General features: G+C 43.5%; 1 protein-coding gene across 2 annotated transcripts in view; it reads left to right on the plus strand.

Moving 5' to 3' along the window:
* Nucleotides 1–24,996, plus strand: part of spata6 (spermatogenesis associated 6) — a 164,481-nt gene extending 139,485 nt beyond the window's left edge. For both annotated transcript variants that reach the window (XM_072510930.1, XM_072510932.1), the window contains 3 exons: nucleotides 16,538–16,637; nucleotides 20,390–20,475; nucleotides 22,367–24,996. In XM_072510930.1, the coding sequence (XP_072367031.1) occupies nucleotides 16,538–16,637; nucleotides 20,390–20,475; nucleotides 22,367–22,526 (346 nt within the window). In that variant the 3' untranslated portion in view covers nucleotides 22,527–24,996. The remainder of the gene's footprint in view (nucleotides 1–16,537; nucleotides 16,638–20,389; nucleotides 20,476–22,366) is intronic.
* The last annotated feature ends 286 nt before the right edge of the window (nucleotides 24,997–25,282 follow it).

The following is a 25,282-nucleotide window of genomic DNA, read 5'->3' on the forward strand; positions in this document are numbered from 1 at the left end:
CGGAGCCCGCCCACGCCGCCTTGTCCCGTCGATAAATAGGTACTCTAATTTACGCCGGCGGGACAGGCAATTTCTCGGCGGGATTTCGGCCCATCCGGGCCGGAGAATCGAGCAGGGGGGCCGGAGAATCGAGCGGGGGGCCCGCCAACCGGCGCGGCCCGATTCCCACCCCCGCCCAATCTCCAGCACCGGAGACTTCGGCAACCGGGGGCGGAATTCACGACGGCCATTCTCCGACCCGCTGGGGGGTCGGAGAATGACGCCCCTGAAGTCCAGCTAGTTAACAAAACTAGAGAAATAAAGAGAAGTTTCCAAAAGTCTGGCCTTAACGGAACAGAAGAAACTAGGAACCAGAACAGATTACTGTTCAGTAAAAGTCACATAGAGTCAAAAAGACATTGGATTCTGTGAGGCCAGAAAGATACCTGTAGTAGTGCTACGGTTTGTGAGAAATTACTACAATTTGTGAGACAATATTTTAAATAATTATCAAAATCGGTGGCTTGTGTCAAAGCATTTAAGACAAAGGAAACCTGAAGGAAGAGGTGTAAAACCTGAAAACGAAACCTTGATGAAAGCGGCGGAAGGAAAGGATAATTTAAAAGAAGATTTGAAAGCAGAATTTGAAATCATTTTTGTGTTGGAGTTCAGAAATACAAGGTAGCTCATGGTATAAGAATCATCTGGGGGATTTTCAGGTGAAATCCACAGGCATTCACCTGGGCGCAGAGAGGAGTGTATCTTACCACAATCATCTTGTATGCTTCAAAGGATTTTGTGTATTAATCAGATCATTATAGCTCAAGATGTATTTTGTAATCCGTGCCAATTCAAAAACCTGTATGTAATCATTATGCTAAACGGGGAGTAAGGGAGTATTATAATCCAATTTTTTTCATGTATTATGACTTTTTTTTCTTGTTAAATTTAATTAGTGGACCTGTGACGCTATTCCTCCACATTTCATAAAATAAGTAAAAGTTACGGTCTCGAGAGCAAGGATTCTATTCTGGGATATTTCTATCCAGTTATAACATCAACAAGGATTGTAACACCCCACAATGTTAAGAGCAGTCACCCAGCAATTATTTTGCTGGATTGGTCAACTAGTGGCCAGAGGGCACGCTCATCGTCACTCCATCATGGCAGAAGATACAGCCTGACATTGGACATTACGGAGTGCGTATATCTTGAAGTGTCCCATCAGTAAATCTTTGAATTAATTAATGATCACAGTTGCTGGCCAAAAAATGTGGAGGGGGTCCCCTCCAAGGGCAACCTGTAGTTTTAGATGGAGCCCCAGAGATGGGGAGGGATTCCAAGCCTGCCTGGAATGTTGGCCCTCATCACCAGGATGCCACCTTCAGACAGCTGCCAGGCCCTAATGCCACAAAGCTTGCAGGTCGAGAGGAAAATTTCAACTGGCCTCTGATACTTGGCCTTAATTAACCTTCGCTTAGTTGGTGACCACTTCTGATCCTGCCTCCGGGAAAATGGCTTGGGGTGGGATGATGCCAGAAAATGGGCACACGGGCAAAGCAAAATTATGCACCAGCCGGTGGTATGAAACTATATGTCTGCCCACTCCATACCCATTCCCAAAAGTTAGCCAAGGGTGTCTGTTTCAATTTCCATCCAAGCCATCCACATGATCTCTTAAGAGTGTATTGACAATTTAGGACAGAATTGTTTCCGTGTTGAATTAATTATGTTAATGTAATATGCTCAAATTTGAACTGAGTCTGATGAAATTCTGTTATTTAGACATGGCCCAAAAGTGAAAGCAACATTTTCTGACCTGTTGGAGATTTTCTGCACCCGATCGGAACAGGCATATTTGGTTGTGAGATTACCACAAAATCGCGAGAAGGCCCTGGGCATGTTTCCCGGCAACATAAAACCAGGAAACGATTGTCCCTTCCCCCCCCCCCCCCTCCCCCCCACCCCACCATCAATGGCAGGCTAGGGCCGGGATTCTCCCTTTTGGGGACTGAGTCCCTACCCCCGCCGGAAAATGGGCGAGAATCACTCTGGACTTTTTCATCGAAAGTCCGGGGTGATTCTCCATTTTCCAGGGGGCTAGCAGGGCCGCAGCGTGCGTCCTGCAGCTCTGGCTGCCGGCGGGGCCCTGCTAGCCAGACTGATTGATACGAACACTGCTCATTTTTCAAAAGTTCATTTTTTACACAGCTGCCTTCTTGAACCACTGCAGTCCATGTGGTGTGGGTACACCTACTGTGCTATTAGGGAGGGAGTTCCAGGATTTTGACCCAGTGACAGTGAAGGAATAGCGATATATTTCCAAATCAGGATGGTGAGTGACTTGGAGGAGAACCGCCAGATGCTGGTGTCCCCATGTATCGGCTGCCCTTGTCTTCTAGATGGTATTGGCTGTGGGTTTGGAACGTGCTGCCTAAGGAACCTTGGTGAGTTCCTGCATCGCATCTTGTAGGCTACTATGCATTGGTGATGGAGGGAGTGAATACTTGTGGAAGTGGGGAGTATTCTATCACACTACTGGCTTTTGCCTTGTAGATGGTGGACAGGCTTTGGGGGGGTCAGGAGGTGAGTTACTCTCCACAGGATTCCTAGCCCTGACTTGCTCTTGTAGCCACAGTATTTATATGGCCAGTCCAGTTCAATTTGTGGTCAATGGTAACCCCCCAAGGTGTTGATAGTAGAGAAATCAGTGCTGGTAATGCCGTTGAATGTCAAGGGGTGATTGTTTGATTCTCTCTTATTGGAGATGGTCATTGCCTGGCACTTATGTGGTACGAATGTTACTTGCCACTTGTCAGCCGAAGCCTGGATATTGCCCAGGTATTGCTTTATTTGCACATGGACTGCTTCACTGTCTGAGGAGTTGCAAATGGAACTGAAATTTGTGCAATCAACAGCGAATATCCCCACATCTGACCTTATGTTGGAAGGAAGGTGATTGATGAAGCATCTGAAGATGGTTAGACCTAGGACACTACCCTGAGGAACTCCTGCAGGAAATGTTCCGGGACTGAAATGACTGACCTGCAACCACCACGTCATCTTCCTTTGTGCTAGATGACTTCAACCAGTGGAGAGTTTACCCCCTGATTCCCATTGACTCCAATTTTGCTAGGGCTCCTTGGTGTCATACATGATCAAATGATGTCTTGTCAAAGGCAGTCACTCTCACTTCACCTCTGGAGGTCAGTTCTTTTGTCCATATCTAAACCCACGCTGTAATGAGGTCAGGAGCTGAGTGACCCTAAAGGAACCCAAACTGATCCTCAGTGAGTTGTTGTTAAGTAAGTGCCACTTGATAGCACTGTTGATAACTCCTTCCATCACTTTACTGGTGATTGAGAGAAGACTGATAGGGCGGTAATTGGTCAGGTTGGAATTGCCCTGCTTTTTATGTACAGGACATACCTGGACAATTTTCCATATTGCCGGCTAGATGCCTGTGTTGTAACTGTACTGGAACAGCTTGGCTAGGGCACTGCAAGTTCTGGAGCAGAAATCCACAGTAGTATTGCTGGAATATTGTCAGGCCCAATAGCCTTTGCAGTATCCAGTGCCTTCAGCCGTCTTACCATCACATGGGTGAATCAAATTGGCTGAAGATTGGAATCTGTGATGCTGGAGACCTCTAGAGGAAACAGAGATGAATCATCCACTCAGTACTGCTGGCCAAAGATTATTGCGAATGCTTCAGCCTCGTCTTTTACACAGATATGCCAGGCTCCTCCATCATTGAAGATCATTTCTGGAGCCTCCTCCTTCAGTGAGTTGTTTAATTGTCCACCACCATTCATGACTGGATGTGGCAGGACTGCGGAGCTTCAATCTGATCTGTTGGCCATGGGATCGCTTAGCTCGGTCTGTCACTTGCTGCTTATTTTGTTGCAGCTTCACCAGGTTGACATTTCATTTTTTGGTAATGCCTGGTGCTGCTCCTGGCATGCCATCTTGCACTCTTCTTTGAACCAGGGTTGATCCCCTGGCTTGGTGGTAATGTTAGAGTGGGGGATATGCTGGGCCATGAGGTTATAGATGGTGACTGAGAACAATTCTGCTGCTGCTGATGGCCCACAATGTCTCATGGATGCCCAATCATAACAAGGAGCCGTAGACAAAGAGATGTGACTAGGAATGTATTTACCATCGTCAATATTCTGTATAAGTGATTAACACCCGTGTCCATGTTGTGCAACTACAGCTTCTTAACCTTTCTAACTTGCCACTACACCTTGGTGCTCCCCTGACATGAGAAGGATGCCTGGGTAGTGAGTGGTGCCATGGACAGGATGAGGACATGATCCATAGAGGACACAAAGTTGTGTGTGAGAGAGAGTGGTTATGTTCCTTGAGCTGGCAACCAATTCAGATCCTTGTGGATGTGTAATGGGTTTGTGAGTCTCTGAGTTGAGAGAGATAAGAAGGATGACTTACCCTGGCGGACCAGGGGAGATCATTCATTCTATGCCTGGGTGGCTGACCTCTGTAGCTCATTGGTGTTCAGCACTGCTGCCACTGCCTCCCATGCTGGATTTGCATCCTTGGATGAGGTTCTTCACCCAGAGCGGGTGCAGAGAACTTTGTGGTTAACCTCCACTGTGTCTAGTCGACGCCCAAGAGAAGAGACACTGAATTTGGGGGCAACATGTTTCTTCCCTTTTGGAAGCTAAATCCTTTCTACCAGCTTTTGATCACCGAGAGAGTGCTAGCTCTGTACAGGGGTATCCTTTAAATATGACACCTGGATTACAGAAGATCTGAGGTCATGGCAGGACAGGCAAATCAGAGACCGTCCCACCAGCAATTCGGTGCAAGCCCTCTCAATTGTTTCCACCACGTTGTGCATAATATGGTGTGAAAAGTCGACATGGCCTTCGGTGGATCAAATGCCAATTTTCTCACCCATTTTTGTATTTTGCCAACTTCACAGAAAATTCAGGCAGTTTTGTCAACAAATCGGTTTAGTTATTGACATATATTTTCAGAGCTGTCAATACAATATCTGGCTAAGTGTTCAGGTAACATTGCACTGAGTTTTTTAAACTCCTATGATTTGAATATTTCCACTGGTGGGGCTTGACCCTCGCAAATCGGAGAGTTAACAGTTAACACATCCCTCCTGACTAAGGCAGGCCCAGTACCGTTTCACGCTCTAATGAGCTTTGATTGGCAGCAGGTCAGACTTCTGCCTGCATTTGGAAGGATGTCCACGTGGAGACCTCAGCTGGAATATTATATGCAGTACTGGGGGCCACACTATAGCGAGGATGTTAACGCATTTGAGAGAGTGCAGAAGAGGTTTTCAAGAATGGTTCCAGGGATAAGAAACTTCAATTATGAGGAGAGGTTAGGACTGTTCTCCTTAAAGAGAAGAAGGCTCATAGGAGATTTGATAGGGATGTTTAAAATCATGAGGGCGCTGGCAGAGTAGATAGGGAGAAACTGTTCCTGTTCGTAAAAAAGAACAACGGGACTTTGATTTAAAGTGATTTGCAAAAGAAGCAAATGTGATGTGAGAAAAAACACATGAGTGGTTCGGGTTTGGAATGCACCATCTGGAAGTGTGGTGGAGACAGGTTTAATCAAGGCATTCAAGAGGGCATTAAATGATTACTATGTGCAGAGGTATGGGGAAAAGACAGAGGAATGGCACTAAGTCATGATGCATGTTTGGAGGATGTAGCATGATGGGCCAAATGGCCTTCTTCTGCACTGTAACAATACTCTGATTCTTTGAGAGCTGTCAACTAATCTGAGAGAGAGAGAGAGTCGAGTGGTCCGTGAATGGAGGGCTTTGCCCATTCGGAAGGGAGCTTGCGATGTAGGCATTCTCTCCCCAACCCCTCCACCACCCACCACAATCATTACCCAGTATCAATTGAGGCTCTTACTGTTTTCTGTCTCCCACCCTGAGATATCTGGCACCAGCCAGCTTGGAAATTGAGCCTGGGTAGGAAAAGCCTTCAAGTGGCCACATAAGAGCCTTAATAGGGATATAACCAAGCTTCCCGTCCAAGGGCCTGCTCATCCCACCATAAAATTGCATCCAGGTCAGGGTGGACAATTTCCTGCTTCCCCCGCCTCAAAGTTAATCCAAAAGGGATTGTAAAATTCAGGCCGATGAGTTCATGTTTCATTTAGTCATTCACTGACATTTCAGCATGGCAGCTGCAAACAGGGGCTATGTTGGTGCTCAGCTTGCCCAATATAACAGACATCATACAAAATCCAGAATATTGTCTCCTTCCCATCACTCAGATGAAGAACTGAAAGTCACAAATAATGTAAGCTTAGTGCTGCGTCAGTAGGGAGTTGAATAATGGTATCATTGGCTGCTGCCAGCAGCTCTGCTGTCATGGTATATCATGCTCGTCTGTCTTGTGCCATCCATGCATCCACTGTAGCTCATCTGCAACCATTCTGTGACTTCCATCATCAAACTGCGTCTAGGTCAATCCCTCTTCCTGCTGCCTTCCAGTTTGCCTGAAGAGATCTTGGTGACTTTTCAGCTTTGATTAAATGGTCGATAAAATGACTTTTTCTTTTCTGGATGTAACTTTTTAAAATTATTTTTGCTCTTGTAATTTCAAAGACCTTTTCATTTGCCTGATGATCGGTATACAGAATTTTAAGCATTTTTAAAATTATTTCAAGGAATGTGGGTATTGCTGACAAGGCAAGCATTTGTTACCCATCCCTAATTACCTTTGAACAGAGTGGCATGCAAGGCCATTTCAGAAGTTAGTTTAGAGTGAACCACATTGCTGTAGGTCTAGAATCACATGTAAGCCAGAGGAGGTAAACATGGCATATTTTCTTCCCTAGAGGGCATTGGTGAACCAGATGGAATTTTGCGAGAATTGATGATAGCTTCATGGTTACCATGACTGAGACTACCTTTATATTACAGATTTCACCAACTGCTGCAGTGAGATTTGAACCCACGCCCCCACGCATTAATCTGGGCTCTGGATTAAAAGCCCAGCAACATTACTGCTACACCACCGTTCCTAAATGTCACCAAATGTCTCCATTTTCTTCTACAAATCTTCACTTATTGTCCAATGGCAGCAGATCTCAATCCCTCTAGGTCAATCTCATCTATAGAAAATTAGATAAATAAGAAAGAAATATAAATGTTTAAGAAAAGCATGAAAAATAATATTAATTTTTCATTTTTGAAATTCGTAATAATGATGTATCATTCCTACTGACAGTGGATAATAATTAAAACATTTGAATATTTTGCAGTTTAACTGACTTTAAAAAATTATGCAGAGAGCCCTCATGTAAATGGTCGTTGTTTTCCTGAAAATTGCTCTTTTAAGTGAAGCACGGTTTCCCATAGGAATCACCTTTAAAGTCATAGTTAAGTTCACGCCCAGTGAGGGCGAGATCCAAATCGTGATGTCTCACAAGATTTAATTAAATCTCATGAGGCGTTTTGAGCATCGCTAATCAGGCGCAATGAGGACGTTAAATCACACCCAGTGTTTCTTTTCGTTTGTGCCCTCTCAAATTAACCTCCCAATTTGGTTGGACACCATGAATTGCTGGTGATGTTTAATATGTTCAGAAATGCTTGGGGACATCACGAATGCATTTCAGTGGAGGCAGCCTTGAGTGATTTAGAGCCTTGATGTTGGGCACTTTGACTTGGAGGAAGACCTTGCTGTTAATTTTTGTCTCTTAATTTTGAGAATCTTTTAAAGGACACTGCTGATTTTGAATTGAAACAGCAAGGTCCCAATGGAGCTAAAAATATATCCAGGGACTGTTGCACAACTTTCTTTTGCTTTTCCCAGTAGATCTTCTTGTAGCAGTTCATGGCTTCATTGAATTCTGTGTTCACTTTGGCAATGCGCTCCCTGTTTAGGTCATTCTCAGTTACGATTTCCATCACTTTGAGTTGGAAAAATCTTGACAGTTGTTTCTTTGGCAAAACTTGAGTAGCTTGTGCTTCAGCGCAGTCTTCCTCTTCAGCTTTTTGACTCTACCTGCATCTTGTTGGACAATTCCTCTCCATGGGATGCAAAGAACAAACAAAGAACAAAGAAAAGTACAGCACAAGAACAGGCCCTTCGGCCCGCCAAGCCTGTGCCGACCATGCTGCCCGTCTAAACTAAAATCTTCTACACTTCCTGGGTCCGTATCCCTCTATTCCCATCCTATTCATGTATTTGTCAAGATGCCCCTTAAATGTCACTATCGTCTCTGCTTCCACCACCTCCTCCGGCAGCGAATTCCAGGCACCCACTACCCTCTGTGTAAAAAAAACTTGCCTCGTACATCTCCTCTAAACCTTGTCCCATGCACCTTAAACCTATGCCCCCTAGTAATTGACCCCTCTACCCTGTGAAAAAGCCTCTGACAATCCACTCTGTCTATGCCCCTCATAATTTTGTAGACCTCTATCAGGTCGCTCCTCAACCTCCATCATTCCAGTGAGAACAAACCGAGTTTATTCAACCTCTCCTCATAGCTAATGCCCTCCATACCAGGCAACATTCTGGTAAATCTCTTCTGCACCCTCTCTAAAGCCTCCACATCCTTCTGGTAGTGTGGCGACCAGAATTGAACACTATACTCCAAGTGTGGCCTAACTAAGGTTCTATACAGCTTTCATAGTTTTCATAGAATTTACAGTGCAGAAGGAGGCCATTCGGCCCATCGAGTCTGCACCGACTCTTGGAAAGAGCACCCCACCCACGGTCGACACCTCCACCCTATCCCCATAACCCAGTAACCCCACCCAACACTAAGGGCAATTTTGGACACTAAGGGCAATTTATCATGCCCAATCCACCTAACCTGCACATCTTTGGACTGTGGGAGGAAACCGGAGCACCCGGAGGAAACCCACGCACACACGGGGAGGATGTGCAGACTCCGCACAGACAGTGACCCAAGCCGGAATCGAACCTGGGACCCTGGAGCTGTGGAGCAATTATGCTATCCACATTGCTACCGTGCTGCCCAACATGACTTGCTAATTCTTATACTCAATGCCCCCGCCAATGAAGGCAAGCATGCCGTATGCCTTCTTGACTACCTTCTCCACCTGTGTTGCCCCTTTCAGTGACCTGTGGACCTGTACACCAAGATCTCTCTGACTGTCAATACTCTTGAGGGTTCTACCATTCACTGTATATTCCCTACCTGCATTTGACCTTCCAAAATGCATTACCTCACATTTGTCCGGATTAAACTCCATCTGCCATCTCTTCGCCCAAGTCTGCAAACGATCTAAATCCTGCTGTATCCTCTGACAGTCCTCATCGCTATCCGCAATTCCCCTAACCTTTGTGTCGTCTGCAAACTTACTAATCAGACCAGTTACATTTTCCTCCAAATCATTTATATATACTACAAACAGCAAAGGTCCCAGCACTGATCCCTGCGGAACACCACTAGTCACAGCCCTCCAATCAGAAAAGCATCCTTCCTTTGCTACTCCCTGCCTTCTATGACCTAGCCAGTTCTGTATCTATCTTGCCAGCTCACGCCTGGTCTCATGTGACTTCACCTTTTGTACTAGTCTACCATGAGGGACCTTGTCAAAGGCCTTACTGAAGTCCATATAGACGACATCCACTGCCCTACCTGCATCAATCATCTTTGTGACCTCCTCGAAAAACTCTATCAAGTTAGTGAGACACGACCTCCCCTTCACAAAACTGTGCTGCCTCTCGCTAATAAGTCCATTTGCTTCTAAATGGGAGCAGCTCCTGTCTCGAAGAATTCTCTCCAACATTGGCTATTCTCCAATCCTCCGGGACATCACCTGAAGACAATCAGGATCCAAAGATTTCTGTCAAGGCCTCAGCAATTTCCTCTCTAGCCTCCTTCAGTATTCTGGGGTAGATCCCATCAGGCCCTGGGGACTTATCTACCTTAATATTTTTCAAGACGCCCAACACCTCGTCTTTTTGGATCTCAATGTGACCCAGGCTATCTACACATCCTTCTCCAGACTCAACATCCTTCTCTTTGGTGAATACTGATGCAAAGTATTCATTTAGTACCTCGCCCATTTCCTCTGGCTCCACACATAGATTCCCTTGCCTGTCCTTCAGTGGGCCAACCCTTTCCCTGGCTACCCTCTTGCTTTTTATGTACGTGTAAAAAGCCTTGGGATTTTCCTTAACCCTATTGGCCAATGACTTTTCGTGACCCCTTTTAGCCCTCCTGACTCCTTGCTTATGTTCTTTCCTACTTTCCTTATATTCCACACAGGCTTCGGCTGTTCCGAGCCTTCTAGCCCTGACAAATGCCTCCTTTTTCTTTTTGACGTGGCCTACAATATCTCTCGCTATCCAAGGTTCCCGAAATTTGCCGTATTTATCTTTCTTCCGCACAGGAACATGCCGGTCCTGAATTCCTTTCAACTGACATTTGAAAGCCTCCCACATGTCAGATGTTGATTTACCCTCAAACATCCGCCCCCAATCTAGGTTCTTCAGTTCCCGCCTAATATTGTTATAATTAGCCATCCCCCAATTTAGCACATTTACACTTGGACCTCTCTTATCCTTGTCCACCAGCACTTTAAAACTTACTGAATTGTGGTCACTGTTCCCGAAATGCTCCCCTACTGAAACTTCTACCACCTGGCCGGGGGCTCATTCCCCAGTACCACGTCCAGTACAGCCCCTTCCCTAGTTGGAGTATCTACATAGCAAGTAATTCCGCTCAGGGCTTAAACATTTTTTTATAAATTTAGAGTACCCAATTCATTTTTTCTAATTAAGGGGCAATTTAGTGTGGCCAATCCACCTACCCTGCACATCTGAGTTGTGGGGGCGAAACCCACACAAACATGGGGAGAATGTGCAAACTCCACACCGATAGTGACCCAGGGCCAATTGCACCGACTGGCACTGGAATTGTTGAGGACAACCCCTCATGTCGTCCCTGGCCCTGCTGCTGCATCTCCAGCATTGATGGGACTGACATTTCCAGAAACACGAGACCCATCTGGACAACAGCTAGTCCCTGGAGTTGGGCCGCCCTCCGACGGTCTGCTCCCTTGAGGGTTCCCACCTCCACCTGATGTACTGCCGCATGTCTGTGGTGCACACCAGATAGTGCCTCAGGAGCCTCTTCACTAACATGCCCAACGGAGGTGAGTGTCTCTGGGATGGTGGAGGGTGTTGGTGACAGCAGTACCGCAGAGTTGGTGTAGTCCCCTGGGGTATCACAGGCTGCAGCTGGGGGCTCGCGACTTGTCCTTTTGGAAAATTTAAGTTATTTTCCTAAATTTGGAAAATCCAAGTTATTTTCCTAAATTTGAACGCAAATTATGTTCCAGATTTTACAGCAGTTTCTTTAACAAAATAAAATCAAAGTTCTTTTTTTGTACATGTTGATATTTGTACAGTTACTCAAATACAAAGGTGTCATATCAAGGGCGGCATGGTGGCACAGTGGTTAGCACTACTGCCTCACAACTCCAGGGACCCGGGTTCAATTCCGCCCTCAGGTGTCTGACTGTGTGGAGTTTGCATTTCCTCCCCGTGTCTGCGTGGGTTTCCTCTGGGTGCTCTGCTTTCCTCCCACAGTCCAAAGATGTGTGTGGATTGGCATGCTAAATTGCCCCTTAGTATCCAAAAGGTTAGGTGGGGTTACTGAGATACGGGGATAGGGTGGAGACATGGGCTTAAGTAGGGTGCTCTTTCCAAGGGCCGGTGCAGACTCAATGGGCCGAATGGTCTCCTGCACTGTAAATTCTATGAAACAAGTGAACTTTATTTCAAATTAAGCTTGTTTCAATTAAACAAATACCTAAATTCTTAGTTTTGTGAAGTGCAGTTGTTTTGTGTTTGTTGCATTCTATTTGTACCGCATTTCTATGTTTAAAAAATATATAGATTAAAGTTAATTCTGTTCTTGAACTTGTTTCAATTGATAATTTATGACTTAGTATGTTTTGGGAATCCATCTCACCGTTTGCCTAGTTTTGGATTCTGTTGGAACTGAATTATGCCACCTATGCCACGTACCCAGTGTTGCCATCTCCACACAGCGCATGATTTCTCTTTCATGACGCTGAGTAGGAAGGACTTGGAGTAAGGGCTCAAATGTGACGAGTAAAAAATTCTGCATACAAAAGCCCAAACTCTCCTTCCACATTTTCTTTTGGGATTCAAAAAGCATTAAATTAATTGTTGATTCCAAGAGACCTCCAGACAATCAGGAGGGGTAGGCAACCCCGGATCTAACATAAATGTCACATTGACTTTGAACATCTAAACTTCACAAAATAAAGCTACAATACAGTTGCTTTATACAATAGCACAGACTAGTGGATAGGGGTGGCAAATGGCTGAACCATCATTCTCTATATTTGTCCAATAAAAATTGTTCTAGTGAATACTTGTTCTACAAAATAGATTGGTGAGATAAAAACGTTAGATGCAAGAGAATTGACTATATGTTAAAGGCTCCAGCACATCCTTGATATAGCAGGAATATACACATATCAAATGTTTACAGAAAGGACCTGACTGCTTTATTCAGACACTTTTCCTTTCAACAAACTCCATCCACTTTTGTTTCCAATAAAATGTTAGTTTAGTGCTTCTTGGTCTGACAACTCTTCGATGCAGGAAACACTTCAGATATCCAATCATACATGTTTGATTTGAGGTGGAGCATGATGTTACGAGTAGAGATTCCATTGCAGTAACTTGACAATGCATCCTTTTCTTCATTTGTTCATGGGATCTGAGCATCGCTGGCAAAGTCGGCATTTGTTACCATTTCTTGTGAAAAGTGCTGAGTAACCTTCTTGAACCCCTGCAGTTCATGTGCTAGTAGGAAGTGCAGCACTGTTCGGAAAAGGGGTCCAGGATTTTGAGTCAATAGCAGTGAAGGAATAATGATATGGTTCCTAGCCAGGATGTGTGACTTGGAGGGGAATTTGCTCGTGGTGGTGTTCCAGTCTGTCTGCTGTCTTTGTACTTTTATATATAGTGGTAATACATTTAGAAGATGCTGTTGTAGGAGCCTAGGGGAGTTGCTGCGCAGTGCATCTTGTGGATGGTACACACAGCTATCACTGTGCATTGATGGTAGAGAGATTGAATCCTAATGGTGGGCCGCTTTGTTCTGGATAGTATCAAACTTCTTGAGTGTTGTTGGAGCTGCACCCTTCCAGCCAAATGAAGAGTATTCCATCTCATTTCTGACTTGTGGCTTTTAGATTGTATACAGGCTTTTCGGAGTCAGGAGGTGAGTTAACAGCCATAGAACACGGAGCCTCCGACCTGCTCTTGTAGCCACAATGTTTAGATGACTGGTGCTGTTAAGTTTCTGGTCAGTGGTAATCTTCAGGCTATAGATGGTGGGGATTTAGCAATGGTAATACTGATTTGTGTGGCATAAATGTTTCCACTTATGAGCCCAAACCAGAATGTTGTTGAGATCTTGATGTATGTGGACATGAACTGCTTCAGTATTTGGTGAGTTGTGAACACTGAACACTGTGCAATCATCAGCAAACATCCCCACTCTGACCTTCTAATAGAGGGAAAGTCATTGATGAAGCAGCAAAAGATGGCTAAGCCTAGGACACTACCCTGAGGAACTCCTGCAGTGATGCCCTAGGGCTGGGATGATTGGTCTCCAACAACCACAATCATCTTCCGTTGCATGACTTCAACTAGGGGAGAATGTTTCCTCTGATTCCAATTGACATCAATTTTGCTAGGACTTCTTGATGTCATGCTTGGTCAAATACCAAGAGTAGTCACTCTCACCTCATACTCAGTGATAGATACTTACAATTAACTAAGTGCATTCATGTCGGGTCAGAAAAATAACCTTTTTCATTATTATCAAAGTAAACAGTCATCCTTTTCACAAAACCAGGAATATGGGCCGGGATTCTCCGCCGCCGTGATTCTCTGTTAGGCCGGTGCCCTGGGGTTTCCCAACGGCGTGGGGCTGCCCCACAATGGGAAACCCCATTGATCTGCTTCCGTAACGGAGAATCCCGCCGGCCAGTCGGGGCAGAAATGTGGCGCGGCGGGGCGGAGAATCCCGCCCATGAAATGATACATATTTCATATTATGCCTGACTAAAAGAGCAACATTAATCTGAAAAGAATCATTTGACTATCCAAATTGTTACGCTATCATGCAGGCAATTAATTAGCTGAACTATTAAAATATTTTATATCATTTAATTTAATCAATGTATGTCTGAATTTGAAGGATTGAATAGGGATTTTCTTCATTGAGTAGCTGAACAAAACAGTGTTGAATCTGTATGGCAGACAGTGTTAAAGATTAGCTTTATTGTTGAAAATATATTGTCAGTTTCAGTCAAACTGAGGCTGTGAAACAAAGCCTATGCAGTCAACACTTACACTGGTTATGTCTTCCAAAAATATTTCTCTTCCCTAGTCTACCAAGATCCACATACAACTGCTTCTTGATCATTAATGACATTCTCAGGAGTAAACCACATGATTTATTGGAAAATTACTACTTTTTTTTTAAAATGAGAAGAACATTGTTTCACAGACATGTCAAGGTGAAATGGAACCCTTTCATCACAAAATGTATAAAATTGAACATAAATGTGCTGTCAAAATCATTTGCTTAATGATATCTTACTTCAAGGTGTAACACCTGCCCCTTTACCTCCTTCCTGCTCACCATCTCAGGCCCTAAACATTCCTTCAATCTGGTCGATTGCATTCGCTGCTTCCAGTGCGGTCTACTCTACATTGGAGAAACTAATCGCAGACTGGGTGACCGCTTTGCAGAACACCTCCGGTCCATCCGCAAGCAGTACCCAGACCTTCCTGTCACTTGCCATTTCAACTCACCGTCCTGCTCTCACGTCCACATGGCCGTCCATGGCCTGCTGCAATGTCCCAGTACAAACTGGCGGAACAACACCTCATTTAGGCACGTTACAGCCTTCCGGACTTAACACTGAGTTCAGCAACTTTCTAGTTGCCCTGTACACTCTGCTCACCTGTTCTGCCATTCACACATTTTAATCTCTTTATGTGCCATTATCAGTACCCTACATTGTGGTGGGGTGGTCCGGGGCACGCGAGCCAGCCAAAGGTAGGGACTATTTCACGGGCCGGATCCATGAGTGCCGTCCGTCATGAAGCACGGCGCGGGCGCTGCAGATCACCGCCGTGCGTATGCATGGCCACGGACCCGCCAATTCTCCGGGCCGTATCGGCAGCTAGAGCCAGTTTTCCTGCCGTAAAACGCTACTGTTTTCACGCCGGCGTGGGGACATAGTCTCCAGCCCAGAGAATCCAGCCCATGATCTAGGAGCAGAAGTAAGTAATTTGGCCTCCTGAGTCTAAACATCTTCAACGTGAACATGGCTGATTCCATCCCCGCCTCAACTCCATTGTCATGCCCGTTTTCCATAACCCTTCAACCCATTACCAATTAAAGATCTGTCTAACTCCTCCTTGAATCTAGTCACTGTCCCTGCATCCATCGCACTCTGGTGTAGGGAATTCTACAGATTCACAACCCTTTGGGAGAAGTAGTTTCTCCTCAAATCTGTTTTAAATTTGCTACCTCTCCACAGATGCTGTCAGACCTGCAGAAATTGTCCAGTATTTTCAGTTTTTGTCTAACTTCAATAATTTTATTCTTTCACGGGATGTGGACATCACTGACTAGGCCAGCATATATTTCTATCGCTAATTATCCATGAGAAGGTGGTGAGCCACCATCTTGAACTGTCAAAAATAACAAAACCATCTTGGTAATGAAAACCTGACACTGGTCTAGCCTTACTTTTCTTGCAACAAGGTCGCAATGTACATCTTCAAAATTCAGGAATTTTACAGAATGTGGCTTCAATCCAAAGTGAGTGGAGTAACAGATCACATTCCTCATGAAGCAGATGTAGTTGCCATGCAACTTGGGCAATTTTAAACATATGTGTATCTTGGGAGGGCTTATTTATGTAAATTTTATTTTTCTATACAAGATCATATATGTGTATCAGTGCAAAGATAGTGTTGTCTTTGTAAAAGTAAAACCTGGGGCTTTTACCTTTACCGTTTTACATTTTAATTCTTCCTCATTGCATTTTGACTTCTTAAATGGGCAACTCTTACCAGCATGTGCAGGGAAAATTAGCAGAAGTGTCTGTTTGTTCAACCACCCAAAGCTGTACTGTCTGGGTAATCATGCGATTACAGGCGAGTAATGGAAGTAGCTAACCACCTGGCATAGCGGCAGGTAGCCAATTCACGGCAAGTAACTGGTCTCCTGGGGCCTGGGGAGGCCACTAGAATCTGACTGCTTATGGACTAGGCCCATGCTGCAGATCAAGCCAAGCAGAGGTCCGGCCTCCTATTGGCTGTCTCCAGTAAGATCACAAGAGTGGCTAAAGATAAAACTTTGGTTGCGATCTTAGAAAATCTTCAGAGGGCAAGATTCTGTCCTATCCCAACTCCACCAATACCCTTCCGTTGTGCATAATGTGTGAACTTTGCCCTTATTACGAGTGATATAAATCAATGGGGATGCTTTATTTATCATTTAGATTTTATCCAGAATGCTCTGGACCAACAAAATGGGAGGAGATCCATCAGCGAGTACTAAATGTTTTGAAGTCAAACAGTGCAAGACAAAGGCTTCATTTTGTAAGTACTGTAATGATTTGATTTACATAGAATGAAAAATTAGAGAATGAAAATTCAACAGAAAACGAAGCTCGGAATCAGTTAAGTGCTTAATCTTGGAATTCAAATGAAGAGAAACTAAATAATTCAATTTGAATTTCAATCTACTTGTATTTAGCATAATTAATGGATGTCTGACATCTACTTTATATATTCAGTGATGGTTCTATTTTTTTGAAATAAATATTGCTTTATGTATTTGTCCATCATATTTTGGTGTTGTGGCTTCTATTTCCCCCTCCCATTGCCTGAGAAATCAAGGATTGAATGTTCAGTTCCCGCTAGGGGAGGGAACAGAGGGGTGGGGGGAATACCAGAACTGTCTGATGAGCCAGTTTCCTGATGTCATTCAAAGTGCCAGAAAGTTTCACCAGGATGGGGAGAAAACAGCTCCGGAATCCTACCCAAACCATTAACCATGGTAAGTTAAGATTGTGAAAGGACTCATTTTGACCTGGGCTCACTGGCTGCACACTGAGTCCAGGCAGACCAGGTGCAAGCAGGTGGACACACTGCTGGCAACCTGTCATCGCTGGCACAGGGAATTAGGTAGGCCCATGAAAGGATGCACTGCGCATGGGGGTCTCAACCATATGAATGTGTTAGTACAGGCTGCAGGGAAGTGCTCAGTAAGCACTTGGGCAGCCCAGGGGGTCCTTACCCTACTGGCATCAAGGACCATAAAAGAAGTGGAAAGCTATCAAACACAATTAGGGGGGCCAACAGAGTACAAGGAAGGCAGCAGTTGACAATGTGGGCATGAATCTCAGGTTTAGGGTCCAGTGGCAGAAGAGCAACATCCTCCTCAAGAAGGACAGATCATTGGGAATGCAGAGGAGAGGGATGAGGGACAGGAAGGAAATGAAAACCATATCCTCAGAAATCCTGCAAAGAAGGAGATATTTAGAACTGACTGAGAACCAGAGGATAGTCAGAGAGATCTGTGGCCTCACCACCAAAGACCTAACATCTTGCAGCATTGCTCGCCATGCCCTGCCAATAACCGTCAAGGTCACTGTGATCTTGAACTTTGCTTTTGGCTCCTACCAAGGATCAGCTGCAAACTTGGTGGCATCTTGTAAATGGCTTCACACCATTGTATCTCGCAAGTCACTAATGCCCTATTTGCAAAAGCTGGATAGTACATTCAATTCCACACAGACAGGGCCTCGCAAGGCAGTGAGTTTCACCTCCATCACTGGATTCCCCCAAGTGTAGGGAGTAATCAATTGCACACATGTGACATTGATGTACCAAGTGACCAGCTAGTCATATTCATCAACAGAAAGAGCTTCCACTCCCTTAATGTTCAGTTGGTCTGCGACCACAAAAGATTTATGCAAATGTGTACTTACTTTCCTGGGAGCTACTATGGCTTTTTCATCCTCGGCTGCTGCAGCTCTTCACCCTACCCCGCCTCAAACTGGATTTTAGGGGACAAGAAAGATCCCTTAAAGAGATGGTCCCCTCCACGAGAAGTCGAGATTGCACAGAGGCACTACAACCGAAGCCAACTGCTCACAAGGACAATATTGAGTAGGCCATCGGGTGTCTGAAGATGTGTTTCAGGATCCTGGAGCAGGCAGTTAGCAGTCAGTGTAATACACTCCTTCAAGGATCTTGTTCATTTTGGTGGTCTGCTATTCCCTCCAGAGAGGTGTGGATTTTGGGTTATAGCCCTGGAGGACACTGCTCAACAGAGCAAGAGGAGAAGTAGGACTTGGAGGAAGAGAAGAAACAGGAGGTGGAAGAGGAAGATGCCAAACACCTAGTTACCCTGGTTGTATTGGATGGCAGCCAGACCTGGTTCAAGGGTCTTGTCAGGATGCCATTAACGTAAGGTTTGATCTGATTCCGGCTCGCTTCAACTGAGCCACTCGTAACCCCTGAAGAATGGCATGGTCTGGAACTTATTTTCAGCTGCCTTTGTAAATACTTCCACTGAAGACATAACTTGAACCATGTAAATTCTTACCACTGTTAAAGGATGCACGTCTATTTAGAAGTTTCGTAGTCACCGTGTAGAGACCCTTGTTTGCCTCCACCACTTTTCTTGTCCCACCCTTAATAAAAGGAGGCTCAGAGCTCTGGCTTCTTGTGTCGGTATTTACATGGTGCTTATCCATTGGCTCCCTTTCTAAAAACGCATGGGAATCCACTGAGTATATCTGAACTGATGGAGTCTCCCAGAGGTGGTTAGGACAGGGCTACACCTGACTTACTGGTGATGAGTGAGGCCGCCACCACACCATAAAATCCCACCCAAAGGTCACGATTCAGCGAACAAAAGGTTTGCTGAACGGCGGCGCCGAAAAAGACCCTGCCATTCAATGGCACTTTGAAATTCTTTGCGCCTCAACGAGTAACTCCCTGTCGAGGTCACTCTTTAATTCACTTCCTTGAACTCGCCAGTACAGGAAGACTGCTTGTGGATTTTAAAGGCAGCCGCGATTTTTCGACACCTCCCTCAGCGCACCCACCGTGGCATCAGGATCCTCCAACTGCACCCAACATATCTTTTCCAGGGTCCTCGAGCCCCCCCCCTTCACCTTACCTCATATGGGTAAGGCCCCCCCGGGCCCAACCCCTGGCACAGATAACCTGGCACCGGGGCACTGCCAGCCTAGCACTCCCGAGGTACTATCATGACTGGCTCACAACTTTGAACCAGTACCAAACAGCACCCGGTTGAGGCTTCGCTGGCAAGACTGGTGAATCCAAGGCCCCAAATGAATTGGGTGAGCGCATATTTAAAAGAAACTAATGGCTAATTTAAGCGTGCACACCTGGATCTCACCCAACGAGAGAGAGGTCCAGATCGCAACACGCTGCAAGAAGTTTAGAATGCCGTGTTTCTCGATGAAGTCCTCTCGCAAGATTCAATGGCCTCGCCCCAACACCAAGTTGGGAGCAACGAAGCCCCACAATCGCGCCCAAGATCTTTTGTGTTCACCTGAACAACCAGATGATCAAATGTTAGGATCTCTCACAATGCAACACTCTCTCTATATTGTACCAAATTATCAGCTTTGATTATTTACTTAAATCCAGGAATGAGATTTGAACCCACTGTCTTCTGACTGAGGGATTAAAGTACTTCCACAAAGCCGAGCTAACTGTTGAGTGAAGATAGATAGTTAAGACAGATGAGAGGGCACTTATATGTCTAACCATCTATAAGGCATTTACAGGGCCTTATAGAAATTATTCCAAACTCTATTTTGATAAGCAAACAAAAAAAAATTAATAATAAAGTTAAACAGTGTTGCACACTGTGAAAGAGTTGTGGAATCAACTTGAAAAAGGTTTTGAGATTTGAATCACATCTCAGTTTGCGAAGGGTTTAGGAAGAAATTTCACAATTTAAGACTCCAGCATGGTGGCGCAGTGGTTAGCACTGCTGCCTCAGCACTAAGGACCCAGGTTCGATCCAGGTCCCGGGTCACTGTCTGTGTGGAGTTTGCACATTCTCCCCGTGTCTACATGGGTCTCACCCCACAACCCAAAAAGATGTGCCGGATAGGTGGATTGGCCACGCTAAATTGCTCATTAATTGGGGAAAAGATTATAATTGGATACTCTAAATTTATTTTAAAAGAGACTCTGGCATGAAGCTTTGCACCTCTTAGAATGTTGTTGACATGCCTGTGAAAAATAGTGATCCAAAATTGTTGATATTTATCAGATGTTTTGACTGTTGCTTCATGTTGTAGGATTCTTTTGCTGAGGTCGATTATCCTTCAGCCAGAAGATCTACATCACCTGTTAATTCATTGTGTGAGACTTTGGACCATCACAGGTACAGATGGATTTGGATATTCTAACATGCTTTGAGTCTTGCTTTAAAACTTGTTTGGACATACTTTTTAACCTACCATCATCATAGATTTAAGATGATGGGTGGAATTTTCTCAAAATTTGTCAGGGCATCTGACTGAAAACTAGCATATTTCTCTCCAGAAACACAGCTCAGTATTCAGATCAGATTTTCTGGCACTTAGTGGACAGAAATTCTGGGAGAGTGGTTTATGTTGTCATTCTGTGGGGCCTGATAAAGGCCGGCCCAAGGGTTCAGTGTGCCATCCTTAAAGAGTGGAGCCCCAATCTGCACTTAAGAGATAGCTCTTCCCCCCCCCCGCATCCCCCAACGGACACAGAGCAACCCCAACAAGCATTGGGGCACCACCCATCTCCCTCCGCCACAGAGGTACCAGGAGCACTCTTCCCCCCGACCACCATCATACAAGTATCAAGGACGTCATTGGCACTGCCATGGGGAAATGCCCAGCCTTGTCCCTCAACCCAGGGGTCTACAGGCACGTTCTTCCCCTAACATAGTCATCATGACTGTTTGTGGCTTTTGAAAACCAGTAGTGATTAGTGCTGGCATGATGTCACACCGCCGTGGGGGGAAAGGTACGTTGTGGGTGGGTGCTATGAAGTATGGCCCATTAATTACATTAAAATGTATTCAAATATATTCAGATCTTTGCAAATCAGGTTCACATTCTTTTCTTAAATAAATTTAGAGTACACAATTCATTTTTTTTCCAATTAAGGGGTAATTTAGCATGGCCAATCCACCTACCCTACACATCTTTGGATTGTGGGGGTGAGACCCATGCAGACATGGGGTCAATGTGCAAACACCACACAAACAGTGACCTGGTGCCGGAATCGAAAAGTACCTTGTCGCCATGAGGCAGCAGTGCTAACCACTGCACCACCATGCCGCCCTGGTTCACTTCATTGCTGGCTGTGAATCTGATGATGTCAATGGTGGGATGGGGGCAGGGAGGATCTCAAATTGAAATCTCGCCCACACAAATCCAATTTTTGCCCGCTTGCGAGATTTAGCGGCCATTATGACATTTCTGTCTGCGGCGAATGGGTCCACTAGATCGCACCCAAAGAATCAGATGCTTGTTGGAATTATTTAAAAATCTGCCATTTCCCAATCATCTAAAACACTCTATTCAATGTATCCCTTGAAATACCTCGGTGGTCTTTTATTATTGTCTGGCTGAAAAAAAATTGGATCCCTCATGTTGCTTTCTACAGTCTGCCTTATTACTGTTGCTTTATATCCACCAATATTGATTTTAGTTATCCTCAACTGAACTTCGGATAACTCCCGCACCTCGCAGTACATAAATGCACAGAATCAGAAAAAATCATTTTGATCCATGTGGCCAGATCCAGTATCAGTAAAATTCTATAGCCCATGATACTTCTTATACCCCTTTATCACATTTTGCTTCACTTTTTTTTTGCCTGGAATATTGTCTGGGGTTCTCCTTATCAGCTGTCATAACAGTGGATGTCCAAATCACAGTAGCCGGTGAAGAATCCCTGAAAACATTCCTGGCATTTGTTTTTTTTGTGCTTGGCCTTCAGTTTTCACCTCCTCATTTGGCTTCTGTAACCATTTCACTTTTTTATCCTGAGGGATACATCTTAACTTAATTTGCATTCAATCTATGACATTATAATGTTCTATCATTAGAAATTGAAAACTCTGTGAAAATAGTAGACAGATATTATAAATTTTCCTTCTAAAATATTTTAGTTACTTTCTAACAAATTACTGATTTCTGAAGTGAGTTTATTAACTGCTATTAAAAAAATGTTGGAAGCTTTGTAAAATTAGTACAGATGTACAATCCGGACTTCTTTCTGTCCCCATACAGTTCAGTGCTTCAGCAAAATGCTTCTGTCCATCTGGGAGATGGTGATTATTGGTCGAATCGGGCTGCTGTTTATCAAGGAAAGCCTCACAGGGCAATCTTTGAAGAAAGTCTAGAAAGGATCTACAGAACTATGTACAAGAAAACTGCAGATAGCACATAAAGTTTGCATAGACCAATATAATTTCTGTCTGTTACTGTGTTCATATCCGGTTTGGGGCTTTTTCTCCAATCTGTTGGTATTGTATTAGAATTCATAAATAATGGTCAATAATTAATTGTATTATTAATATGTTTTCCACCTGTAGCAATAATTAATGTCCATAATAATCATGATTACTTTTGTTTTTTGATATTATCAGGGAAAAAATTAGAATTTCAGCAATTTCCCTATTTATTTTGAAAATAAATTCTATTTTACAACTTTACTTGTGTACTAGAAGTGGGAGTGCATGATTTAACTAGACTGTTCCAGGATCATTAAAGTTATTAAACATTTTACATTTTTGCAGTCAATAGATCGTGACCCTGCAAATTAGTTTTAGAAATAGCAAAAAAGCATTGGCATGCTCAGATTTTGCAGCAAAATACTTTGTTGTTACTACTTGGAGAGTTTAAATAACTGGCTTTCGATAGCTCAACTTGCTTAAATTATGTACATTCTGTTAAATCATAGTAAGTTGATGTTAGGATCAAAGGCCATCTCGTGAAAAATGAATATTATGCTACTAATCTCTGTTAGAAGTCAAAGTGATATCCATTTAAAAATAAAGTACTTCACATTGGTTAGGTAGGCTAAATGTCAAATGCAGTTAGTAAGGGACAAAATCTGCTTTTATGCAGTCCTGGTTCACAGAAAAGTTCAATTCTAATTAAAAACTCCCAGTCTGTCATACTATACTGAGCATTATGTATCCATATGAATCAGTGTAGAATTCCCCCAAAAGTTTCTTTTTACAATTTAGGCAGTCTATTGAACAAAAATTATAAGCTGTTACAATTGTTAAGATTTACAGCTTCATCACTAAATATTAGTTTTGTGCCTTAAGTCCTCGCATCGTTTTCATTAAACGCAACTTTGTGGGAGAATAATTTGGAATCTGACAAACCATTCCTCAGTTAAAAAAACAAAAGCGATTAGAATTTCCCATAATGATGAAATTTACTGAGGTGATCTCGCATCATTTTGACTTTGCATGGTCAGTATTATTTTGAAACTTTCCAGGCTGTCCAGTTAACTGCCTGAAAGTTTGCAGTTAGTTTTTTCTTTCAAAATATCCAACCAGATGGTTAGCTAACTTTAATTTTCTAACTTTAAAAATGTCACAAGCAGTTGAGGGCTACGCTTTGCTTGATTCCACCCTTCTCACTGGTCTGGAATAATTAAACTAGTGTCTGCAGCCTAATTAGGCTGTCATTTTATTTTTGACGGAAAAGTTAACTATTTGGTGGTATCGTGACCAGTATAGGTTTGGAGGGCCAAAGGGCCTGTTCATTGGCTGTATTGTTCTTTGTTCTATTTCTCCAAAAATGTAGGATAAAGAGAATCCATCAAAATGTCACAATGTGAATCAGTAATAATGACAGAAAAACACTACTGAAGATTAATTCTAATGAGATAAAATCTATTTTCCAGAATAGTGCACTAAAAAATAAATGTAACCATTGTTTGAAAATATAGCATTCTAATTGGCTGATCCTCAGGTCAGACTGAGGTATAGATTACCACTAGAACATGCTAATACTGGCAGACATTATTTGCTACAGTTTTAGGGCCAGTCAGTAAAATACTACAATGATCCGCATAAGCAATTAATGTATTATTTTAATAACATATGGGTGATGGTGCAATGTTTATTAATAATATAATTGTGTTATGTTTAATAAGGGCAGTTATGTTTATTAACAGAGTCAATAATAATATGCTTTGTTTAAAAAAGGATAACTACTCAAATTTCATTTGCACCCAGAGATACATCAACTGGGCTGCAAATCAACTACGTGGCCTAAAAGATTGTGAACTTTTGGGCGTAAGTGGCTCTTGTGCGTAAATATAATAGGCCAAATTTCTCCTCCATCTTTCACATCCTCTGTTAATCCCTCTCGTCAAATGTATCTCTGCCCCATAAAAATAGTGCCCCCAAGTTAACAGAACTTCATTTATGATATTCCTGCAATTGCTCATGCTCAAATACTTTCTTACAACTACAACTAGATTTTCAAGCACTGCAGGAAACAGATGTTTTATTGCAATTCGTGTGTGGTTTAAAATATATATATTTTCACTGAAACCTGCACTATATTCTCCATTTCTTTTAATGTATTTTTACAGTGGAAGTTGTATTAAAAACTTGAATTTTCACTTCCGCTTTAATGAAGGTAAGCAAGATGTAGGTTCTGTGTTTTCCAATTGTTTATGCTGATTTTAATGTTTAGATATATTCTAATAAGATTGTAGGAAACGTGAACATGACTTGACATCAGAAGAATGGGAATGGGCACAATTTCAGGTCTAACTTCAGGGTTGCATTCACAGAGGAGTTGTGTTTAATAACATGGTGTAACTGCACTATATTTGGCAAAGCGATAATGTTGTTATGTTTAATAATGCATTATTACAGAATTTTTAATGACATGGTGTGATTGCACTGTATTTAATAATATGATTATTGCATTATTTTTAATAACTGGGTGATTACATTATGTTTCAACAATGGAAAATGTAAGCAAATTAGGCGGCAGGGTGGCACAGTAGTTAACACTGTTGCCTCACAGTGCCAGGGACCCAGTTTGATTCTAGCCTTGTGTGGAGTTTGTACATTCTCCCCGTGTCTGCGTGGATTTCCTCCGAGTGCTGCGGTTTCTTCCCACAGTCCAAAGATATGCAGGTTAAGTGGATTGGTCATGATAAATTACCTC

This window comes from Scyliorhinus torazame, chromosome 7 (genome assembly GCF_047496885.1).
Source record: "Scyliorhinus torazame isolate Kashiwa2021f chromosome 7, sScyTor2.1, whole genome shotgun sequence".
NCBI lineage: Eukaryota > Metazoa > Chordata > Chondrichthyes > Carcharhiniformes > Scyliorhinidae > Scyliorhinus > Scyliorhinus torazame.